The 22,132-nt window shown below is 34.7% G+C and overlaps 3 protein-coding genes across 3 annotated transcripts; 2 read left to right on the top strand and 1 right to left on the bottom strand.

Annotated features, from left to right (window-relative positions):
* The first annotated feature begins 5,083 nt into the window (after positions 1 to 5,083).
* LOC136216479 (uncharacterized) lies at positions 5,084 to 6,232 on the top strand. Its single transcript, XM_066002990.1, has 2 exons — positions 5,084 to 5,367; positions 5,448 to 6,232. The coding sequence occupies exons 1-2, from the start codon at positions 5,142 to 5,144 to the stop codon at positions 6,230 to 6,232; spliced, it is 1,011 nt and encodes a 336-aa protein (XP_065859062.1). The 5' UTR covers positions 5,084 to 5,141.
* An 8,574-nt stretch (positions 6,233 to 14,806) lies between these two features.
* LOC136217227 (uncharacterized) lies at positions 14,807 to 15,948 on the top strand. The gene is made up of 2 exons (XM_066003822.1): positions 14,807 to 15,020; positions 15,103 to 15,948. Exons 1-2 carry the CDS (start codon positions 14,807 to 14,809, stop codon positions 15,882 to 15,884), a joined length of 996 nt encoding a protein of 331 aa, XP_065859894.1. The 3' UTR covers positions 15,885 to 15,948.
* Positions 15,949 to 17,460: 1,512 nt separating this feature from the next.
* Positions 17,461 to 21,001, bottom strand: LOC136218915 (receptor-like protein kinase THESEUS 1). Its single transcript, XM_066006086.1, has 2 exons — positions 20,595 to 21,001; positions 17,461 to 20,407 (listed from the first exon to the last, which is right to left on the bottom strand). Exon 2 carries the CDS (start codon positions 20,255 to 20,257, stop codon positions 17,720 to 17,722), a length of 2,538 nt encoding a protein of 845 aa, XP_065862158.1. The 5' UTR covers positions 20,258 to 20,407; positions 20,595 to 21,001; the 3' UTR covers positions 17,461 to 17,719.
* Between the last annotated feature and the right edge of the window lie 1,131 nt (positions 21,002 to 22,132).

Here is a 22,132-nt window from a genome sequence, read left to right as displayed (position 1 = left end):
GTTCTAAAAAAATCAGTAGATATCTGGATTGTTTTTTCATTTGTTCCAAAAATATAATTTATAACTCATGTTCGAAAAAACATAACACGTGTTCTAAAATACATAACGTATGTTCTAAAAAACATAACGTATGTTCTAAAGTTTGTAGTTTGTGTTCTAAAAATTAAGTATAATGTTCTAAAAAAAAATCAGTAGATATTTGGATCGTTTTTTCATTTGTTCCAAAAATATAATTTATAACTCATGTTCGAAAAAACATAACACATGTTCTAAAAAACATAACGTATGTTCTAAAAAATATGTCGTACGTTCTAAACTTCATAGTTCGTGTTTTAAAAGTTAAAATATATGTTGTTTCAAAAAAAAAGTTAAATTATATGTTATAACGTATGTTTAAAAAAATATATTTTCTTATATAACATAAATTACAAAATATAAAGGAATTAAATAAATAAGAAATTGGAGCATGTTCTTGAATTTTTTTCTATTAATAATTCATTATTATGCACATTTCTTTTTTTTATAATGTTCTAAAAAAATCAGTAGATATCTGGATCGTTTTTTCATTTGTTCTATAATATAATTTATAATTCATGTTCGAAAAAACATAACACGTATTCTAAAAAACATAACGTATGTTCTAAAAAATATGTCGTACGTTCTAAACTTCATAGTTCGTGTTTTAAAAGTTAAAATATACGTTATAACGTATGTTTTAAAAAATATATTTTCTTATATAACATAAATTACAAAAATATAATGGAATTAAATAAATAAGAAATTAGAGCATATTCTTGGATTTTTTTCTATTAATAATTCATTATTATGCACATTTTTTTTTTATTAATAATTAATTATTATGCACATTTCTTTTTTTCTATTAATAATTCATTATTATGCATATTTAATCGATATTAATAAGTGCATGCGTCAAATACTAAACAATGGAAGCTAAAAGGACCGTGGTATATTAAGCAGTGCGCGATATTATAAACAAAAAAAGCAATTGGCTTAGTGGTAGGTAATATGGAGTGTGGCTGAAGAGGTCTAGGTTTGAATCCCCTAGGTAGTATTGTTTTTTATTTTATTTTCCTACTCAAAACTACATAGTTTTGGGTGGTTCTCACCTAGGGAGGGGTTCTCACTTGATCCCTCCTCTATATATATATATATATATATATATATTCAATGTCAGGACTGGTTGTGTATAGTGATTTTGGAATCAGAAATTCTAAATTGAATATATAGGGGAGGGATCAAGTGAGAACCCTTCCCTAGGTGAGAACCACCCAAAACTACGTAGTTTTGAGTAGGAAAATAAAATAATTTTAGCAAAAAAGAAATCAAATTAGTAAACGAGAAAATGAATTTTATGTGAAATGAAATGAATAAATAAATTCTAAATTAGAAGTTGATTAATAAATCGAATCACCGATGATTTTTTTTTATTACTCCATCAATCACCGAATAATTAATTACTTTATTTCCTATTTATTTATAAAACAAAAATTAAGAGAGGAAATGAGAAAAATAAAAATAAATGGAGGCTAAACTGTAATATGAGGGGGCTAGTTACATGAATTAAAGTGTTTGGGGTCCAAATTAAAAATTCCAATACGTTAAAAGGGGAATTGAATTGCATATGGATTCAATTGAACTTAATTTAAACAATTGGGGTCGAATTGAAACACGTAGGAGTTTAATTTAACTCAATTTAAACAAGGAAAAATTACAAAATAGGATCAAATTGAAAACCTATTTACTATTTACCTAACCTATTACACATCTAGACTATTTTTCTCTCTTTCTTCAATATTTCGATATGGGATTGGTACTTTTCACTATATGCATGTTTTTCAAGAAAATTAGAAACCTCCCTATGAAATGTGTATTAAATACTTGTACACAAATTATTTTTTGGATTTGGACCGCTTATTATTCTAATTTGAGGAAATTATATGGAAAAGTATAGGTAAGAATTTGAAGTTAGTGCAGATCTTATTTTGAAATTTGTCAATTAGGAAGTTATTCAAAACCAATTGATTTGAAAATAGTTGAAAAAGAGTAGAAATTCAGAAATATCTCTTTTCTATATGACATTTCTAGAATAAAAATGATGAATATGATATAATACAAATAAAAGTTACCAATTTGATTTAATTAGAAATATTATTAGCATTGTGATTGTTATGTAAAAAGCCTTTCTAATTTTACATGTCTTCTTTTTTAAGGATTTTTAAAGAAAAATGTACATACAAATTTATATTTGAAAAACTATATTAAGTCATAATTTTAGATTAGGCCAAACTAATAAAATTATTATTTTTAATATATTTTAAAGATTAGAGTTTATAAATTAAGGATTAATGATATATTTTCTAAATTTTAGCATTTATGAATTGTAGAATTTTTAAATTAGGAGTCAAAGTATATATTATTTGTTATATATAGAAAATAGTGATATCTTAATAATTAAGTTTGATAATAATTTAGTTGTAATTTTATATTCAATTATGATATTTAGATAGAAAGCCCATTTTTAAATTTGTTTATATACTCTTTACTCTGCTTATATCATATAGTTAATAGTCTATTTAGTAAATTGTGGTACTTTTTTTAATTCAAATGTAGCCTAATGCTAAGGACAATATTAATATCTTGTGATTATTTTAGTCAAATAATTTAATATTCTTTTATCATTTTTATTATCTATTCTTTATTTTATTTTTTGAAAAAATTATCTATTATTTTGTTAATATAAAAATAATAATTGAAAAAAACATTTATATATACTTTAAATATAAAATTTATTAATATTATAATTTTTTGAGAAAATATTATACTATTTCTAATAATTGGATTTGATTTATTTTTATTTTTTTGTAATTTAATAAGATTATTTATTTGATTATTTTATTTAGTGTTGATATATTTGATTTATTGAAATTGATATATTATGATAATAAATTTGTAATTAATAATTTGATTAATATATATATATAGTGGCGGAACCAGGACCCCGGATGACACGGGGTTCAAACATATCAATAAAAAAATTTCAAAACGTCAAAAAAAAATCAAAATTAACTGTGCGGTTGACGGTAAATTTTCAAAGTCTGGGCAAAATTTTTTTAGCCTCCAACGCATTAAAACTGTAAAAATGTTATCATTTTTTTTATAGAAACTAGCATTGAACTAATAGAAAATTAAACATGTTTACCTTTTTTTAATGGTAAATACATAATAAAAATGAATATTAAATATGTTTATTTTTATTTTTAATGATAAAGATAAGATATATTAAAAATGAATTTAAAAGTGTTATCAAAATAAAAATAAAGAGTCCATTTAAATTAATTAACTAGTTTTTGGCCCGTGCGATGCACGGATTCATCTTAATATATAAATATTAATAAAAATACAATCTAATAATTACAATTAATGACATAAATGTGTTATATAAATTAAATATTATTATTTCATTTTCACATTTACTTTAAATAATATTTTTATAGATAAATATAATAATAAAATAAAAACTAATATATTATATTATATTTTTTATCAGTAAAAAAGGAGGAAGTGACACCTCAGTTCCATCATTACAGTTTTATATTATATATAGATATGTAGAGAATTAGAGAGATTTTAGGGATTAATTTAAATTCTGTAGTACTCTTAGATATATGAGATAAAATAATCTTTTTATAGATAAATATACATAATAAAATTAAAATTAATATATTAAATTTTTTATCACTAAAAAAGGTGAAAGTGACACCTCAGTTCCATCGTTATTGTTTTATATTATATATAGATGTGTAGAGAATTAGAGAGATTTTAGGGATTAATTTAAATTCTGTAGAACTCTTAGATATAGTACGGATACAATAATCTTTTTATAGATAAATATATATAATAAAATTAAAATTAATATATTAAATTTTTTATCACTAAAAAAGGAGGAAGTGACACCTCAGTTCCATTGTTACTGTTTTATATTATATATAGATAGATGTGTAGAGAATTAGAGAGATTTTAGGGATTAATTTAAATTCTGTAGAACTCTTAGATATAGTACGGATACAATAATCTTTTTATAGATAAATATATATAATAAAATTAAAATTAATATATTAAATTTTTTGTCACTAAAAAAGGAGGAAGTGACACCTCAATTCCATCGTTACTGTTTTATATTATATATAGATGATGGTAATATGTTTTTATAATTATTGAAAAATAAAATTAAAATAAATAAAAACTTTTTAAAAGAAAATGAGGTTGACATAGGACCTCTCAAATAGAAGCATCCTTAACCATCTCATCTCTTTAAACATTAAAATAATACTACATAGAGTCAATATAATTCTCTCCAAAATATTACCAAACCCATTACTTAGAGAAAAAAAAAAATCTCAATTCTTCGACCGCCTGCCGGGGCTCGATCCCCCCAACCCCTAGTTCCGCTCCTATATATATATATATATAGATAGATATTATAACGTCATCTTGTTCAACCAATTTAAATCAATCAGTTGAACTGATTGATCTCTAATCCAGTTGTTAATTTGATTTGATGTCCGGTCCGGTTTTTAATTGTAAATTGTAGGCCATTCTTTTGTAAAATATATGCTTTAAATGCTGCAGTCCATTTTTCTTGAAGTAAACTTGTTTCCTTTTAGTTTGATAATAGAGAAATTCTACTCCATTTAAATTAATAAAATGAAGTGATTTTGAAATTGCTTATCCTGGAATGTTGGGGTGAGCCAGCATATTCATTACTGCAAAACCAAACAAGTTATAAGTTGACATTTCCAATTTCAAATTCATTCAACTAGCCATATTATCCTCATCCAGGGCAAATGCTGCATCTTTAATGCATCAGTATATTATTGCCTTCAAATCACATTCATATAATTAAAGCAATTGGCAGATAGAAGGCAGCCGAGCCAAGTAAGCCCATGTTCATGCTTCCAATATGTGATAAGATGTAGAGTAAATCACAAACTTAAAATATGGAAACAATATTAATACAGACCAAATTTCTGCACCAAAAATATTATATATAGCTCCAGCAGAAGAGGGGTTTTGCATCACTGGGCTTCCTTCCTCTTTTCTAATTAAGTAGTTACACAAGTATGGAGAAGTTAGCCAAGAGCTGTTTGTTTATCCTTGTTGTAGCCTTCATTGCAGGCATTGCACAGCAGGCTAATGCTGCAACTTACTATTGCAGCCCATTCAGTCGATGCGGGGACAAGTATTTAGAGTGCCCTGCCGAATGCCCCAGCCTCTCCTCCGAAGATCCCAAAGCCAAAGTCTGTTATGCCGACTGTAACTCTCCTCAATGCTACTCTCAGTGCAAGCGTAAGACTATCAATCAATAGGTTTTTTTTTTTTTGTTATTATTAATATGTGCTTGGTGGTAATAATTCTTTTGTTAACAGATCGCAAAGCAAACTGCGACACACCAGGCTCAGCATGCTTCGATCCCCGTTTCATTGGTGGAGATGGTGTTGTTTTCTATTTCCATGGAAAGAGTGACCAACATTTCAGCTTAGTATCAGATTCTGATCTTCAGATTAACGGCCGTTTCATTGGACACAGGCCGGCAGGCAGAAGCAGGGACTTCACTTGGATTCAAGCCCTGGGTGTCCTTTTCAACTCTCATTCATTCTCTCTTGAGGCCACAAAGGCTGCAACTTGGGATTCCCAAATTGACCATTTGAAGTTCAGTTACAATGGGGAAGAATTAGTGGTTCCAGAAGGATCCCTTTCCACATGGTATTCTCCAGAGAAAGATGTGAAAGTAGAGAGAGTTTCAAGCAAGAACAGTGTGATTCTGACACTCAAGGATGCTGTAGAGATAATGGTGAATGTGGTGCCAGTTAGTAAAGAAGATGATAGAATCCATAAATATCAAATACCTTCTGATGATTGTTTTGTGCATTTGGAGATTCAGTTCAGGTTCATGAACCTTTCACCTAAGGTTGATGGTGTTTTAGGAAGGACTTATAGGCCTGATTTTGAGAACCCAGCAAAGCCAGGTGTTGCTATGCCAGTTCTTGGAGGTGAAGAAAATTACAGAATTGCATCTCTACTTTCAACAGAATGCAAAACTTGCATTTTCTCTCCAGAAGAGAAGAAAGAGACATCATCCATGATCAACTACATCACCCTTGACTGCACCCGCAGTGCTTCTGCTGGATATGGAATTGTTTGCAAGAAGTAGTTCATTAAATTCTGGATATTATTGAATAAATTGTACTGATCAATAACAGAAGCTTTTGCTACCTTCTTCCAGCTCAAGACAATTCTGTTTTGTTCAAGCTGGAGTGTCTATGTCGTCTTTACTCATGTCTATCGCACAGTTAACAATAATTTCTATCCAAATTATAATTTGATTACCAGTGAGGTGTTCATTCTTGTTACTAGAATTGCTAGTAGTAGCTTTTACATTCTTGTTCCAGTGCACATTAATTACATTTAATTGCTGCCTCGGGTTGATTACCAAGAAATAGAATTAATTATAATTAACTAAACATAATGAAACAATCTTGATACTCCCTTCGAAGTAGCATATTAATGCACCGTCTAATGAATGCATTTACAATTTCAAAATCCTGTAGGCCATTTTGTTGCTGGAACGGTTTTCTATTTGGAGCCAATATATTGGACATTAAACAAGTCAACTGATCTGCCCATGTACTCTTCTCCATGCTTCAAATATAAATAGACCATTCATAAGGGAAAAAAAAAAGCAAAAACCATTCTGAGGCCCCTAATCTTTCATTATTTGGTGCATTAAGTCTTCTATCTTTCATTTAGACACATTGAGCCCATGATCTTTCATTGTTTGGTGCATTAAGCCCTCGATCTTTCATTTAGACACATTAAACCTTTGATCTATATAGGTGTATTAGGTCATTCCGTAAATCAATTTACATATGGGTGTATTAAGAGCATGTTTGGTTAGGTTTATATAACCGTAACGTTTAACATTTTCTCTAGACACTACAACATTTTGGAGCTTTTCACGAAAAACTCTTTTTTAGCGTTTTTCATGAACAGTTATTTGTGGTTACTTATTATTGACAAAATTATCCTTCTTATTTCCACAAAATGTGTTTTCTTTTTAACATTATTCTTATTTAAATGTGTTCAATATATTTTTTATTTCTTATTAAAATTATTGTTATTAATTTGTATAATACATTTTTTATTTTATAATTTATTTGTTGATTAATTTAAAACATGTCCATATTAGACATTTTAAATACTAACAGCAACAGTTCGGTATAATTTTACCAAGCACTAATAATTAAACAGCTAATAACAAACAGCCAACAACAACAACAAACAGTTTATTACAACCGCAAACAGCTAACGTCAACAGCAACATCTACTAGCTAACAGTTGAATTAAACAGACCCTTAATACACTTATATATGAATTAATTTACGGAAGGGCCTAATACACCCATATATGAAAGATAAAGGGTTCAATGTGTTTAAATGAAAGATCGAGGGTTTAATGCACCAAACAATGAAAGATCAGGGGTTCAATGTGTCTAAATAAAAGATCGAGGCCTTAATGCACCAAATAATGAAAGATCAGGGGTCCCATGATGCTTTTTGCCGAAAAAAAACTATAAATAGATCAAATCACATCCTGAATCTTCAATATTAATCAGTGTGAATATTGTGCTTTGGTTTGGACGCACTCTTTGATGACATAACAATCAATGTATCGCTGCAGCGTCGGAGGGCGTGAATATGCTTGCAAAGAAATGCTACGGTGGGAATATGGCTCTAAAAATCGACATAAAAAAGGCGTTTGATTCTCTTGACTGGAATTTTTTGCTTGCTGTAATGGAAGCTTTTGGGTTCTCTCTAACCTTTAGGGAATGGATACTAAACATTCTCTCCTCAGCTAAAATTTCAGTTCTTCTGGGAGGAACTCCGAAGGGATACTTTGGCTGCTCCTGCGGAGTTAGGCAAGGAGATCCACTCTCTCCGATATTGTTTGGCATTGCGGAAGACTTTTTCAGCAGATGGCTTGCTAAGCTTGAACGGGATGGCACTCTACTTCCTATGGGCTATGTGAATCATGTGAGTTTCCCCTCCCACCTTCTGTACGCAGATGATATGCTATTGTTTTGCAAGGCTACCTTGAGAAATGCTCGCTGTATTAAGCAAATTTTCACAATGTATGGAGCTATCTCCGGACAAAATGTTAGCTGGGAGAAATCTGCCATCTACTTTAGCAACTCCATAAACAGCAGCAGACGCAGCAGACTTGCCTCTACCCTGGGTATTCGGGCGGGGACGCTGCCGTTTAATTATCTCGGCGTGTCTCTCTTCACCGGCGCACCAAAAAAAGGTATTCTCCAACCTCTTACTGATCGCTTTATGGCTAGATTTAGTCGATGGAAAGGTCAGAGTTTATCTCTCGCGGGCAGGCTCACATTAATAAAATCCACACTGTCTAGGGCTTTGATCCATTCTTTCTTGATCTACAAATGGCCGGTTGGACTGCTGAAGCAAATTAATAGAGCCGTCAGGAATTTCCTTTGGACGGGTGACAAAGATACCCGCAAATTAATCACGGTTCCTTGGAATATTTGCTGTCAGGATATGGCTGCAGGGGGTCTCAGAATTAAGAAGTTTGATTGCTTTAATCAAAGTCTCATGGGGAAGTTTTGCTGGGACCTTTTACAGGGAGATAACTTTGTGATAAATATCCTCAGGGCCAGGTTCTTGTCTGCATCCGGATTGCCAAGAGAATATCTAAGCAACTCCACGGTTTGGCTCTCATGCAGGGACATGTACAAACGTATCAGAAACCAATCAAACTGGTGGATTGGTAGGACCTCGCAGCTGAACTTCTGGACGGATAAATGGATTACGCCCACCATTGCGAATAGACTGGGTCTACCGCCTAAACAGCAGACAGGCCTGATCAACAAAGTGGAGAATTTCCTAATTCACGATGAATGGACCAATATTGATCATCTTTCGGACAGCTACAAGAGGATATCAGAAAAATTCATCGGGGCCTTGATACGATCGACGTCTGCTACTGGTCGCTCACGGACTCGTGTTGGCTAACAGTAAAAAAGTTATACGCCAGCTTCAATTCGACCATAGCGAATGATTGGGGTGCGCTGATCTGGAAACATATATCCCTCCGAGGCAGTCTTTTACATGTTGGTTGGTTTTGCATAATAAAATATCAGTTCAGACAGCCCTTCAGTCCCGCGGTTTCCATTTGGCATCCCGCTGCGAGCTTTGTAAATGTCATGAAGAATCTTTTAACCACTTGTTCCTTACCTGCTGTTATGCGTAGGAGATTTGGAAGGCCATCGGCGAGCTCTTTTTGCTTCCGATTAACACAACATGTAATTTCACTGTTTTCCTTGTTAATTTATTGCAGCTTCCGATGCCGCGCATATCTGCTCGTGCCTGTAAATTAGCCATTACCTCGGCCACCTGGCTTTTATGGAACCTTCGGAATAAAGCAATCGTCGACAACGAACTCCCTTCAATCCAAATGTCTATCTCCAGGCTTCACGGCATGCTTAGAGAATCAAACACCTTGCTGAATCGAAACTTGTCAAGGCCACCGCCTGCGCCTGATTACGTTTACGTCTGATGGATACCCCCACCTGTAGGTTGGACTAAAGTCAACATAGACGGATCTGCGGTAGGCTCGCCCGGGGCTACTGGTGCAGGCAGAATTTTCAGGAACTATAGGGGATTCCCAAAGGGCAGCTTTGCTTTCCCAATCCACAACTCTTATGCTCATATTGCGGAACTCTAGGCTTTGATGTTCGCGGTTGATCTGGATTGGGAGAAAGAGTGGTGTAACCTCTGGATTGAAGCTGACTCAATGTTCGTAGTAAACCTTCTCAGACAACGCTCAAAGGTTGTGCCTTGGTCGGTCAGACAGAAGTGGCTTAAATGTCTTGAACAGTGTGCAAGCATGAATGTTGTTATCACCCATATCTTTCGTGAAGGGAACCAAGCAGCAGACTCTTTGGCTCGGCACGGAACCTCCTCCGCTGGTTTAACATGGTGGCCATCGTCGCCTTCCTTTTGCAAGTCATTTATTTTTTACGACATTTGTAATCTTTCACACATTCGCTTTCTCTGAACTCTTTGTACTCCTCTTCATTTTTTTATATATAAGGGTTTGGGTTTTGTTGGCGTCTGGGGTGCCGACCTAGTCGGGATGTCAGACCTAATTTAACTCTCGTCCCAATTTTCATAAAAAAAATCAATTTCGATATATGGTTTGTTTGCTTATGAAAAATGAAAATGAAATATTATATTATCTAACATTATATATAACTTATTATTGAACTTAGCCTCACCGCCTTTATTTTGTAAATAATATTTCTAGAGATTGAAGTAATCTTCTAATTCGGGCTAGAAATCAAATCACATTAAATGATTTTGATTGATATTTTATAACCGACCAAATGTGTGGTATTGGTTTAATGGGTTATTAGTATAAATAGGTAGTATGGGTATTGGTAGTTATGTGTAGCAAAACAAAAAAGATTTAAATTGCATATGTAAAATAAATTAAAATATAGTATAAGTGTGTGTGGTGTGGTTGGTCTTGGTTTTAATAAAAAAAAAATTACTATTAAGTCCTTCAATTTCTTAACAAGTGGTATCAGAGTGGGTGGTTAGGGACCGGTACCTGATCGAATGCAAGCAGGCGATCAAGGACCGAGAGTCGAGTAAGATCGCGATTTGGGATCGTGGTGGTACGAGGTATTGCTGACGTAGAGTATGGGGCTATGAAAAATATTGGTCTGCGACCAAACGTACTTGGTTGATTAAAGCAGATAACCAAGTCGTCATGGCAAATATGTCTACCTCGGTAAGCACTCTAGAAAAAATCAATAATTATAATTACAGTACTTTGAGTACTCGTATGTAATTTATCTGCTCGGCTAAGATTTATGGGAGATCGTGAGGTAATGACACAACACCTCCGACGGAACAAAATGACCTTAAAAGTGGAAGGTCAAGTGTGGTAAAGCAATGTATGATTTATCAATTTCGGTGGAGGACGATTTGTTGCAACGCATCAAAGACGTCAAAACCCCTAAAGAAACATCAGACACTCTCGCTTGAGTATTTGCAAGAACAAACAATGCCAAGTTCCAACAACTCTAGAACGAGTTACTGTTGGTCTCACAAAACGATATGACAATGAGTCAATACTTTACTGAAGCTAAAACTTTATGTAAAGAATTTCAAAATTGGATCCAGAAAATACAATTACTGAAACGAGAATGCCAAAAATTATAGTCCATGGGTTGCGTCCCGAATTTAATGCTATTGTCACATCAATCCGTGGATGGGCTAAAGAGTCAAGTTTAAACGAATTAGAAAATACCTTGGCTAATCAAGAGACTTTAGACAGATAAATGCCTAAAGTCTCAATCAATGATGAAGATAAAGCTCTTTTTAACAATAAAAAGAGCAGGGATCCAAAAACAGCGAGATCGAGAAATGGCAAAAGATTCAAACAAAGTTGGCAAAAAAATCAACAAAGGGGGAGTTGGCAATAAGGGGGAGCTCACCACAACCACAACCAAGCGGACAAGAAATCACATCAGCACAAGAATAATCAATGTTATAATTGTGGTAAACGAGGTCACTATACTCGAGATTATCGATACAAACAAGTAGAAGGAAATGATGCAACATCCACACACTCTCAAGATGAAAGAGATGAAGATTACGACTTTGAGGCTTCGTGGTTCATAATAGAGCCAATGACATGTGACACAACCATGCCCTCTAAATCAGATGCACAAGACAAGCTAGCATTTACTGCTATAAGTAAATAAATTTATCAATTATAATGATGATTGGATAATGGAATCTAGATGCTCTAACCATATGACTGGAGACAAGGAAAAGTTATCGAGCATAATAGAGTATAAAGAGTTGTTGTAACCATTAACAACTCAAAACTACCAATCACATATGTTAGCAAGATGATGGTCGTGCCTCGATACAACTCTAAATAAGTGCAACTGGAGAATATATTCAACTATAAGTTCAAGGTGTCAGGTATAGATTTGTAATTATATATTAAGCCATTATTTTTAGTTTTAACAAGCCTTAAATAATCAAAACATACATTTCCGTTAAAGGAGCGTGCGGTTCTTAGATTTCACTTATCAACAAATGAAAAACTCACAAATGACTAAGAGAGAGTAACAACTCCAAAAGGCATGTGAGGTCTGCAACAAGGAAAATTATTAGGGGGTCCTAGACTTCCATGTCAAATGGAAGATCTTCCACATTTTGATGTCTGTAGTATATAGTGTGAACACACACATGTTATAGGAAACCTATTACCATTGTATTTTCTAGGGACGGATCTAGAAAGAGCAATGGGGGGGCTTAAGCACCCATTGTTACTAGAAAACTCCAGTAAATATTAAAACTTTATATGGTGGTTTAATGTTTTTCTGGAAAAGCATCCAAAATTTATTAATTGAGCACTCATAAATCATTAGAGAGCACTGTTAGCACGAACTTTTCTGACCCTAATAATGAAATTAAGTTGCTTGTGCTCGGTTTGTTGCAGGTGGAACCCGCATTGCTCCGAACGGAATCAAAGACCAAAACCTAAACTCATTTCTCTTAAGCTTGGAGATTAAAGTCGTTTATTTTCCATTATGAGTCTAACGCACTTTTCTCAACTCAATTCAGAGGTCAAACAAAGAAGTTATGACCATTCGAACTTTTTCAGAACGGAAGCTCCGAACGTTGTTAGATCCATAGTTTTTTATTGGGCCATTTATAGCATTGGACCTTAAAATATGAAATGTGTCCGGCTGTCAACGCTCCGCAAAAGCAGATATTAGAGGCATATCAATGTGTGTGTACATGATATCTGGGTGGTGTGTCAACCGAGATGCATGTATAAGTGCCTAGACCTCCTCAGTCGATCTATCGTATCATGTGAGCAGTTTCTTGTAAAACCCTGATCTAGTATGGCACCTGAGGATGCCCCTAACATGACCTTTCCAAATCTCAACAGCAATATGTCCCAAGAAGCTGGGAATCACTGAACCATCAACAGGACCGTCGGGGACCTGCTCCGTCACTACTCAGTCCTTATCTGCAGCATCCCTAGAGCGTTTGCTGCTCCTTGAAATTATACTACACATATAACATTTAAACGATTGAAATCTTACAATAATAGCTAAAGTAAACTAATAACAAAATAAAGCAAGAATGTAAATTATTTACCGGAGCAACAAATCGGTCGCCTCTACCCCTCGTCACCTGAGGAGGTGGGATCCTCTCGTCTGCAGGATGATCTGAGCCATCCACGTCCATGGCAACATCATCCTGCTCACCAGCTCTAACGTGCTGACCCTGTTCCACGTGCGCCCTCTGGACGTCCGCCATCAGCCTCTCCTCGTCACGGCTCCTCCGAGAAGATGACATCACGTGTGGTAGTATGCGGATGTCCGGAACTACCTCCAACCTCAGAAGTCTGAAAATTATAACTCGTTTATTTTAATGTCAGTTCTTATTTACGCTAATTGAAATTCGTCCCCAAATCCTAAGCATTTCCGTTATTATCTGCTCCAATCCGATTAATAATTTGTCTAATTGAGTTACTTCTTATTTACTTTAAAATATTTCAATAATTACGTTGATAGATAAATACAAATTTAACGTCAAAACAACAATCGAATGTTTCTGTAACTCGGTATTGGCTTTTTTCCAATTTCGAACCCCCTAAAGGGAGTCCGACCAAAAAAAAAATTGAATTTGGCCCCCCTAAAGGGAGACGGGAGTTTCACCCGCCTACCCTAAGGGCGGGCGAATGAACTACTCGTCTGCCCATGGGACGGGCGGGTGAAACACTCGTCTGGCCTTAGGGTAGGCGGGAGCGTGCCCTAAGGCCAGGCGGGTTTTACCCGCCCAGGCCATTTTCAATGAGTTCCGTCTCCAAATGCAGAGACGGAACTCGTGTTTTCGATTCAAATTAAGTAAAAAAAAAACTTACCGGATGGATCATTAGTCTTTTTCCTTTGTCGTGTCCGCCAGCCATGATTGTTGTTCGGGTTTGTGATTTTGGAAGAAATTTCAGAGAGAATTTCAGTTTTTGATTGAAAAAATGACAAGCGCAAAAATGTCCAAAAGGGGACGTTGACAAGTAATTAGATGACGGTATTTAGCAATCCACAATAGTTATTCTATTACTACTCTATCTATTCGGGGAACCAAACCAACTCTATTACCTGTTAATCTGATTCAAAGTCGAGAGAGTTTGTTTGACTATCCTAGTCCCCCTGCCCATCGCTGTACACTCACATGGACTTATGCGTATCATCCGCCCCTTCATTCGCCTGCAACCTCTACTCTCCATTTAATATACCTTCAACTTTGTTTAAAGCTTACAATAAATAAAGGATCAATCAAAATAATTCAATTATAACGTAATAGAATCAATTTCACTACATCACACTCTTGATAATGACTTTTTCTTTTACGCAAACCTGAAAATCATAACAAATCTGCATCTTGCTATAAATGAATTTCACATACAGTTTCTTCCCAATTTATAATATAATAATTAGATGCATGGACAATGTTAAAGAAAATGTAATAGATCAATAACGTAGATTCCTTTCTCTTAAGATTTAATAAAATCAAATCAAGAAATTTTATTTGCAAAACCCAATCTAGTTATATATATATATATATATATATATAAGAACATAGATGTGCGTATATGGTAATTCGGAAGAACTATGGCAGGCAATAAACTCTTAGTGATTGTGCTAGTTTTAGTGTATAGTGCAGCAGATATACATGCAGGAAATGTAACCTGCCGCAGTAAAGGTCCATGCTTCCTCAAGAAGTTAAGTTGCCCAGTAGAGTGTCCACTCACAACTTCATCTAATCCAAGAGAAAAAGTTTGCTTTTTGAATTGCAATTCACCCATCTGCAAGCCTGAATGTAAACGTAAGACACTCTTTGCAACTTCTATATATACTTTTCATGTAATTCTTCATTTCTCTCAAGCATTTTGTTTGCTGATATATAGATCGTGTACCAAATTGCAACTCTCCTGGTTCAGCCTGCTTCGATCCCCGATTCATCGGTGGAGATGGCATTGTCTTTTACTTCCATGGAAAGAGCAATCAGCATTTCACCTTAGTATCTGATCTCAACCTGCAAATCAATGCCCGTTTCATCGGCCTCCGTCCAGCAGGCAGAACCCGCGATTTCACTTGGATTCAAGCTCTTGGCATCATGTTCAATTCACATACTTTCTCTCTTGAGGCTACAAGAGCAGAGACATGGGATGGTGAGATTGATCATCTGAAATTCACTCACAATGGGAATGAAATAGTGATACCAGAAGGACATTTATCGTCATGGCAATCTCCGGAAATTAGAGTGGAGAGAACACTAAGCAAGAACAGTGTAGTAATCATTCTACCTGAGGTTGCTGAGATATCGGTGAAGGTTGTGCCTGTGACAAAAGAAGATGATAGAATTCATAGTTATCAGATACCTTCTGGTGACTGTTATAGTCACTTGGAAGTGCAGTTCAAGTTTTATAGTTTATCCACGGAAGTTGAAGGTGTGCTTGGAAGGACTTACCAGCCTGAGTTTGAGAATCCAGCGAAACCAGGAGTTGCAATGCCGGTTGTGGGAGGAGAAGATAAGTACCGGACTACATCTCTGCTGTCTGCTGATTGTGAGTCATGTTTATTCTCTCCAGCTGAAGCAACCGAGCGGAAGGATGTATCAGTGATGGATTTTGGCATGCTCGATTGCACTGCTGGTTCTAACGGACATGGCATAGTTTGCAGGAAATAGTTCAGGTTTTCAACTACAATTGATGAATTTGATTCAAAATTTACATGTTTGCTTTATCATAATTATTTAGGCAGTATCAACCTCATTTAGTTAATATTTTTATTTAGTTATATTTACTTTCCTATTATAATAGTATTTTACTTTTAGGAAAAGATATGCTGATAATCTCCTAAATAATAAGTTTCTAAGCAAAAACCTTTTCCTATTGTAATGTCGTCTTGTTTCTATAAGAGGCATAAACTTGTCAACAAAAAAGAAATTGTTAATCTTGTGAATAAATCAGAATTAACGAGTTACTCCTACAGATTACTAATTGAGACGTTCCAAAGGACAAGAAAAGCAAGGAAATCAAGGGTTTTCTTTGAAATCAAGGGTTCTATTTGTGGATAGGCTGTAAATGAGCCGAGCAGTTTATAAGCAACTCGATAAAAGCTCGAACTTATTGGCTTGATTTATACACGAACCAAACATGAACACGAAGAAATTCGGCTCAAAAGCTCGTGAGCAAGCTCAGTTATAAACTTGTGAACAAGTTAATGAATTAGTTCAATTCTTTTTTTAATAATAGCACTTCCATAAAAGGAGAAATGTAAAACTAGATAGTTTGCGTGAGAGTTTAGTTTTGTAAGTTTGAAAATGCACCTTATATATTAACATAATTAATGAGTTGTTTTATAAATATAATTAATGAATTAGTCATGAGTAAAACTCATTAACAAATAAACAAAGGCTCGCAAGCAGCTCACTTTATCAGACCAAGTTCAGATCAAGTTCAAACGGAATGTTGATCTAGAATCAACTCGAGTTCCAACTTGTCTATTTTCTGCCAAACCAAATTTAGCTGAGCTCCATTACAGGCCCTATCAGGTTGATACTAATTTGTTATAGGCGCACGAATTGTACAACTGCTCACTGCTAGAATTATATAAGTGGTGGAATGAAGCTAGGCTTGAATGCTTGCTTGGCCTAATGTCAGAATCTAATACGGATATGATCAAGAAAGCATAATAGCCAGATGGAACATGCAAACACACACAAAGTCAACACTTGACTCTGCAAATCGTGGGATGAATAAACTTTTGGGTCCCGCCATATATTCGTGTAAACTAAAAATAGCAAGTGATCACGTGTTTGATCCTTTCCTTTGTGTATAGAGCAATACTGACATTGTTAAAAAAGAAAAGGTCCACCTAACCCCCGAATTCAGAAAGGCCCTGCAGCACGACACCCGGTGGTGGTTACACCAAAATAAATACTACTATCATTTTTGTAACTTAGTATTTTTTTGGCATATCATTTCAAATCAAGAAATGTCAAAAAAGAACAGCCAATTATATGCAGACACATGTTAATCAAGTTATTGTCTAAATTTACCAAATTACCCTTTAGCCTGGCTTCTTCTAGAGATATGGCACTGGCAGCAAGTCCTAATAATTGAGGAATTGAAACTTTAAGAATGACCATGCTGGATGGATTACATTATTATTGAAATCACATGTTCATCATGAGAATAAAAGTTCACTTTCTAACATGCATCTGAATAAGATTGATAATCAATTAAATGTGGAGAGAAAAGTAACAATAAGTCATTTCTATGCCAATTTAGCAAATAAATGGTAGTAAATCCCAATACATTGAATATTTTACCGTGTAACAAAAAAAAGATGAATATCAAATCAAGACAATAAGAGAATTTATGTGCCTTTCACAAATCACTGAACTATATTACAAATTAAATATATTATGGATTAAAAATTGAGGTAAAAACAACTAGTGTGGTAAGAATAACCTTGGCTTTTCTCCAAAAACTTTACACTGTCACCGGAATCGTTCGTTCATCTTCCGCGAGGATTTACCAGCTGGGAAAACACAGCACTTGTGGCTGCATCTTCAGCATCGTCATCTGTTCCTGAGGTCCCTCCATCCATGATGCTTACACTATTATCAAATGGTTCAAGTGGTGTCATCGGAATGCCTGGGATATGATTCGTGCTGTTATCTTCAGGTTCCGTAAGTGCAGACGAAGTCTCCTCAAGTTGAAGAGCGTATTCGAGATTCCACAAGACGTCGCCCATTGATGGTCTTTCAACTCCATATTCAGCCAGGCATTTCTCAGCAGTCTCCCCGAACTTTTTTAGAGAAGCTTGATTCACCTTTCCTACCAAATTGGAGTCCATGATTTGGTCCAACATGCCCTTCTTTTGCCATATCATTGCCCACTCTGCTATATTAACTTGTTCCCTTGGAAGAACAGGATTCAGAGCTGGTCTAGTACACAGAACTTCCATCAACACCACCCCGAAAGAATATACATCTGATTTCTCTGTCAGTTGTTGCCTCCGGAAGTATTCAGGATCAAGGTAGCCGAAGCTACCCTTAACTGCAGTACTCACGTGGGTCTGATCGAGAGCTGGACCTGTTTTTGAGAGTCCGAAGTCAGCAACTTTGGCTACAAAGTTCTCATCCAAGAGAATGTTTGTTGTCTTGACATCCCTATGAATGATGCTTTGAGCAGCACCTGTATGAAGATAATGTAGTCCCCTTGCAGCACCAATACATATTTCCAGCCGTTGCTTCCATGATAGTGGTGGCAGATCAGTACCGTATAAATGGCTTCTGAGAGGTCCATTAGCCATATATTCATATACAAGAATCATTTCTGACCGTTCATCACAATAGCCAATAAGAGAGACAAGGTGGCGATGTCGGAGCTTGGATAACATTTCAATCTCTGTTCGGAATTCAGCTAGACCTTGTTCTGATCTGGGATTTCCTCTTTTCACTGCCAGTTTGGTCCCATCATCGAGAGTTCCCTTGTAAACCCTGCCAAAACCACCAACCCCAAGAAGCAGGTTCTCATCAAACTTGTTGGTTGCATCAAGGATTTCTTGGAACGTGAAGTACCGACCAAGAGAGGAAACCAATGAGATACAGCTAGCTGTTCCACTTTTTTGAGAAGTCGTGGACATCTTTGTCATGGTCTGAGAGTTTCCGTATAAAGGCAATGGTAGCCAAGGATGGCCCTGCTGAGGAGTCTTTGACTTGCGGGCTGCAATGCAACAGTAACAAACACCAGCTAAAATAAATGCAGCTGCAGCTCCAGCAGCTGAACCAATTATGATTCCTAGTTTGCTTTTCTTGGAGGGTGATTCAGGAAGAAGGCTTCCAACAGAAGAAATTCCATCCAAGCTTTTAGCTTCATTGCTGATCTTTATAATCTCCAAGCCGTTCATTGTGGCATTTGTGATGTCGGCTTGCATATCTGGACCGACGCTGACAGTCAAAGTATCCAACTCGAGAGAGGAATTAGACACAAAGTCTCTGTAATAGGGTACAGCCAGACCACTAGTAAAAGTTGAAAGGTCAAAACTATCAAGGGCACTGTCATCGTTTATGTAGAGATTGAATACAAGAGAGTTCAGGGCCTTGCTAACAATATCACAGAAATGCACACGAATGAAATAGCTAAAGTTTGGATCAACAGAGAACACCCAAGTTATGTTGAAGTTTGAGTTGGCGACATTTGCATCTCCCATGGCTTCAGCAGTGGCATAGACCCCGTTTGGTGCTATTTCAGTTGTAACCGATGAGGGATACCGGATGGATGAAGGGTTAGCTGATATATTCACAGCAGAGCTGTTCACATGGAGGTACTTGGAATCATTCTCCCAAATTCTTCCAACAGTATCATTTTCAGCCGTGATCAATGGACCCCCCATGTTTAACCTGTAAACTGTTTCAAAGGCAACCTCAGAAAGACCGCCAACAGGAGCTCGTGGATTTACAGAAAACGCCTGGTCAGGGAAGTTTCCATCGGGAATGGAAACAACCTCAATTGCATTAACAAATGCAACTGAATTGTTTGAAGGAATGAAGGAAAGAGTCAAGCTATCAGATGTCACATTGATTGCATACTCCTTGAACATATAAGTACCATTGTAGTTCTTAAAAGTAAAATTGTTCAAGAGCACATAATCATCTGTGACAACAGAAATAGATGCAGAAGTCAGATTTTGACCTGAGCTCGGAACAGGATAAAAGTAAAGGCGGATCCAATGCCTGCCTTCTTGCTGAATTTTGAATTTGTAAGAAGCTATTCCGGAAAAGATTCTAGCAGATTGATAGATAGGAGATGGAAAACTGGAATTAGAGAGAGCAATAGAAGAGGTTCCACTTTTTAATGTGAGGGAAGAAAACCCGGAATCAGGAACAAAAGTTCTACCTTGAAAGGTAACATTTTTGGAAGAACCACAAGCAATCAAATAATTATCAGGGGGAGTGAAAGCAGCAAATGATCTATTGTAACCAACGAGCTCAAACAGCACCAAAATAAGAAAGATGCGTAAGCATCTCAATGATCTGATATTCAGCATTTTAATTAACCCAAATCCCAGACCTTTTAACAAACAGAAGAGGGGCAAATCCAATTCCCAACTCAACAAACCATGAATGAATCTCCTAAATGCCTATATACTCCAATGCTCCACCGAGTAGAATCTCCAGCAAAAAAGGTTCACTAAGAACTGAAAAAGGCAATTATTAGAAATTAGAAACCCAGTTTCCCTAATTGCTTCTGTTTTCTCATAAACACCAGATCTATCTAAACCAATTCCAAGCAATACACTCTCTCTGAAATCTGAATAAAATAAAGTAGTGCAATCTGAAAGAGAAAATGCAGAAGAAAAGAAGGTAGAAATTAGAAACCCTTACCTCTCAAGAAGAAGAAAGGGAAGAGGTAGGAGTTAAAAATGGAAACCCAGTTGACATTGAAAGAGTGCAGCCATGAAACCCCATCAAGGAGGAAGCTTTTTTAGTGGAGGACTATACCAATAACAACCCTTTCCAGGCTGTTGATTAGGCTGTCATATTCAAATATGAGTAAAATAAATGACCCCACAGCTGAAGAAAAAGGGCATGAAACTTCTTTCTTTGTTCAAAACTAAGATAATCACTCACAGCACAGCTGTTAGGTTTTTAAGGATGTTGTGGATTGTGGATTTGATTTTGATGCTCAGTATCTTTCTGCAATACGCATTGATTGGAATTTTGTATGAGCAGAAAACGCCATGAACATGCATATAAAAGCTTTTATTATTATTGATTGTTTCAGATAAATAATGTACTAGCAGTTTTTTCCATTTTAAAGATTGTGCAGCTTTTACAAATTTATCTTTTATTTTTCAAAAAATATCGGATAATAGCAATTTTAGAGCCCTCATCTTTTACAAGTTGGAAATTTCGGAGAATATTATTTATACAAACATATTCTTATTTTTAATTGATATTTTAATTATTTTGGAAATAATTATTTTAATACTTGCTTAAATAAAAATAAGTTTAATTCTTACTAAAAAATTAAAATAGGTTTAACACATTGTAGTATATTTATTTGGCCTGACCCTTGAATTTTAAATATCCTCATTACTTAAATTTATTATCGATGAGATGATCTGAACTTGATCATCTAATCAGTTAAATTTATTTAACTAAACTATCAATCATCTGAAGTTATTTAGATATATTGATATTTTCAATTTGTTTAAATTATACAAATAGTTTCTTATTCTATATCTAAGATTATAAGATTACTCTATATGTAATATTATAAGATTAATCATATTGTTTTAAATGAGTTCATGGAATTGGACTAACTAGATATCTTCTCGCCTAAAAATTTAGAGAAACAATCTTTCTTTCTTTCTTTTTCCAAATTCGTGTAAATTGATGTAGCAAATGAAATATAGGGATAAAATGTAAAAATATTTATAATATTTACGGTCAATAGCAATTTTATTTTTAATATCTAAAATTGTATAATTGTACCCCTAACGTTGACAACCAAAAGTAATTTTATTCATAATGTTGATAAATTGAGTCAATTTCAGATATTATTATAAAATATAAATATTGTGTCCCTTATTCTGCATCAATCGCATATTAACTACTAGTTCTAAAAAAAATTATATTTTTTTATTTAATAATAAAATTGGAGATTAATATTTATACATTATGTGAAATTTTTTCCAATTTGAATAAAAGACTATATTTTAAAAAAAAAAAAATCACGGCTAATCATATGTTTGTGATCCGTTACTAATGAGTGATAACATAACGTATATATAAAATGTAGATGATAAAATTCATAATTGATAAGATAATTTGACGAATTATTTTTCAAACAGACCCAACTTATCAAAATTGTGAGTAAAGTTACTCTTGGCTACAAATGTTAAGGGGTAAAATTGTAA

This window comes from Euphorbia lathyris, chromosome 2 (genome assembly GCF_963576675.1).
Source record: "Euphorbia lathyris chromosome 2, ddEupLath1.1, whole genome shotgun sequence".
Taxonomy (NCBI): domain Eukaryota; kingdom Viridiplantae; phylum Streptophyta; class Magnoliopsida; order Malpighiales; family Euphorbiaceae; genus Euphorbia; species Euphorbia lathyris.
The sequence above is the reverse complement of the archived record's forward strand: the minus strand, read 5'-3'. Positions and strand labels throughout refer to the sequence as shown.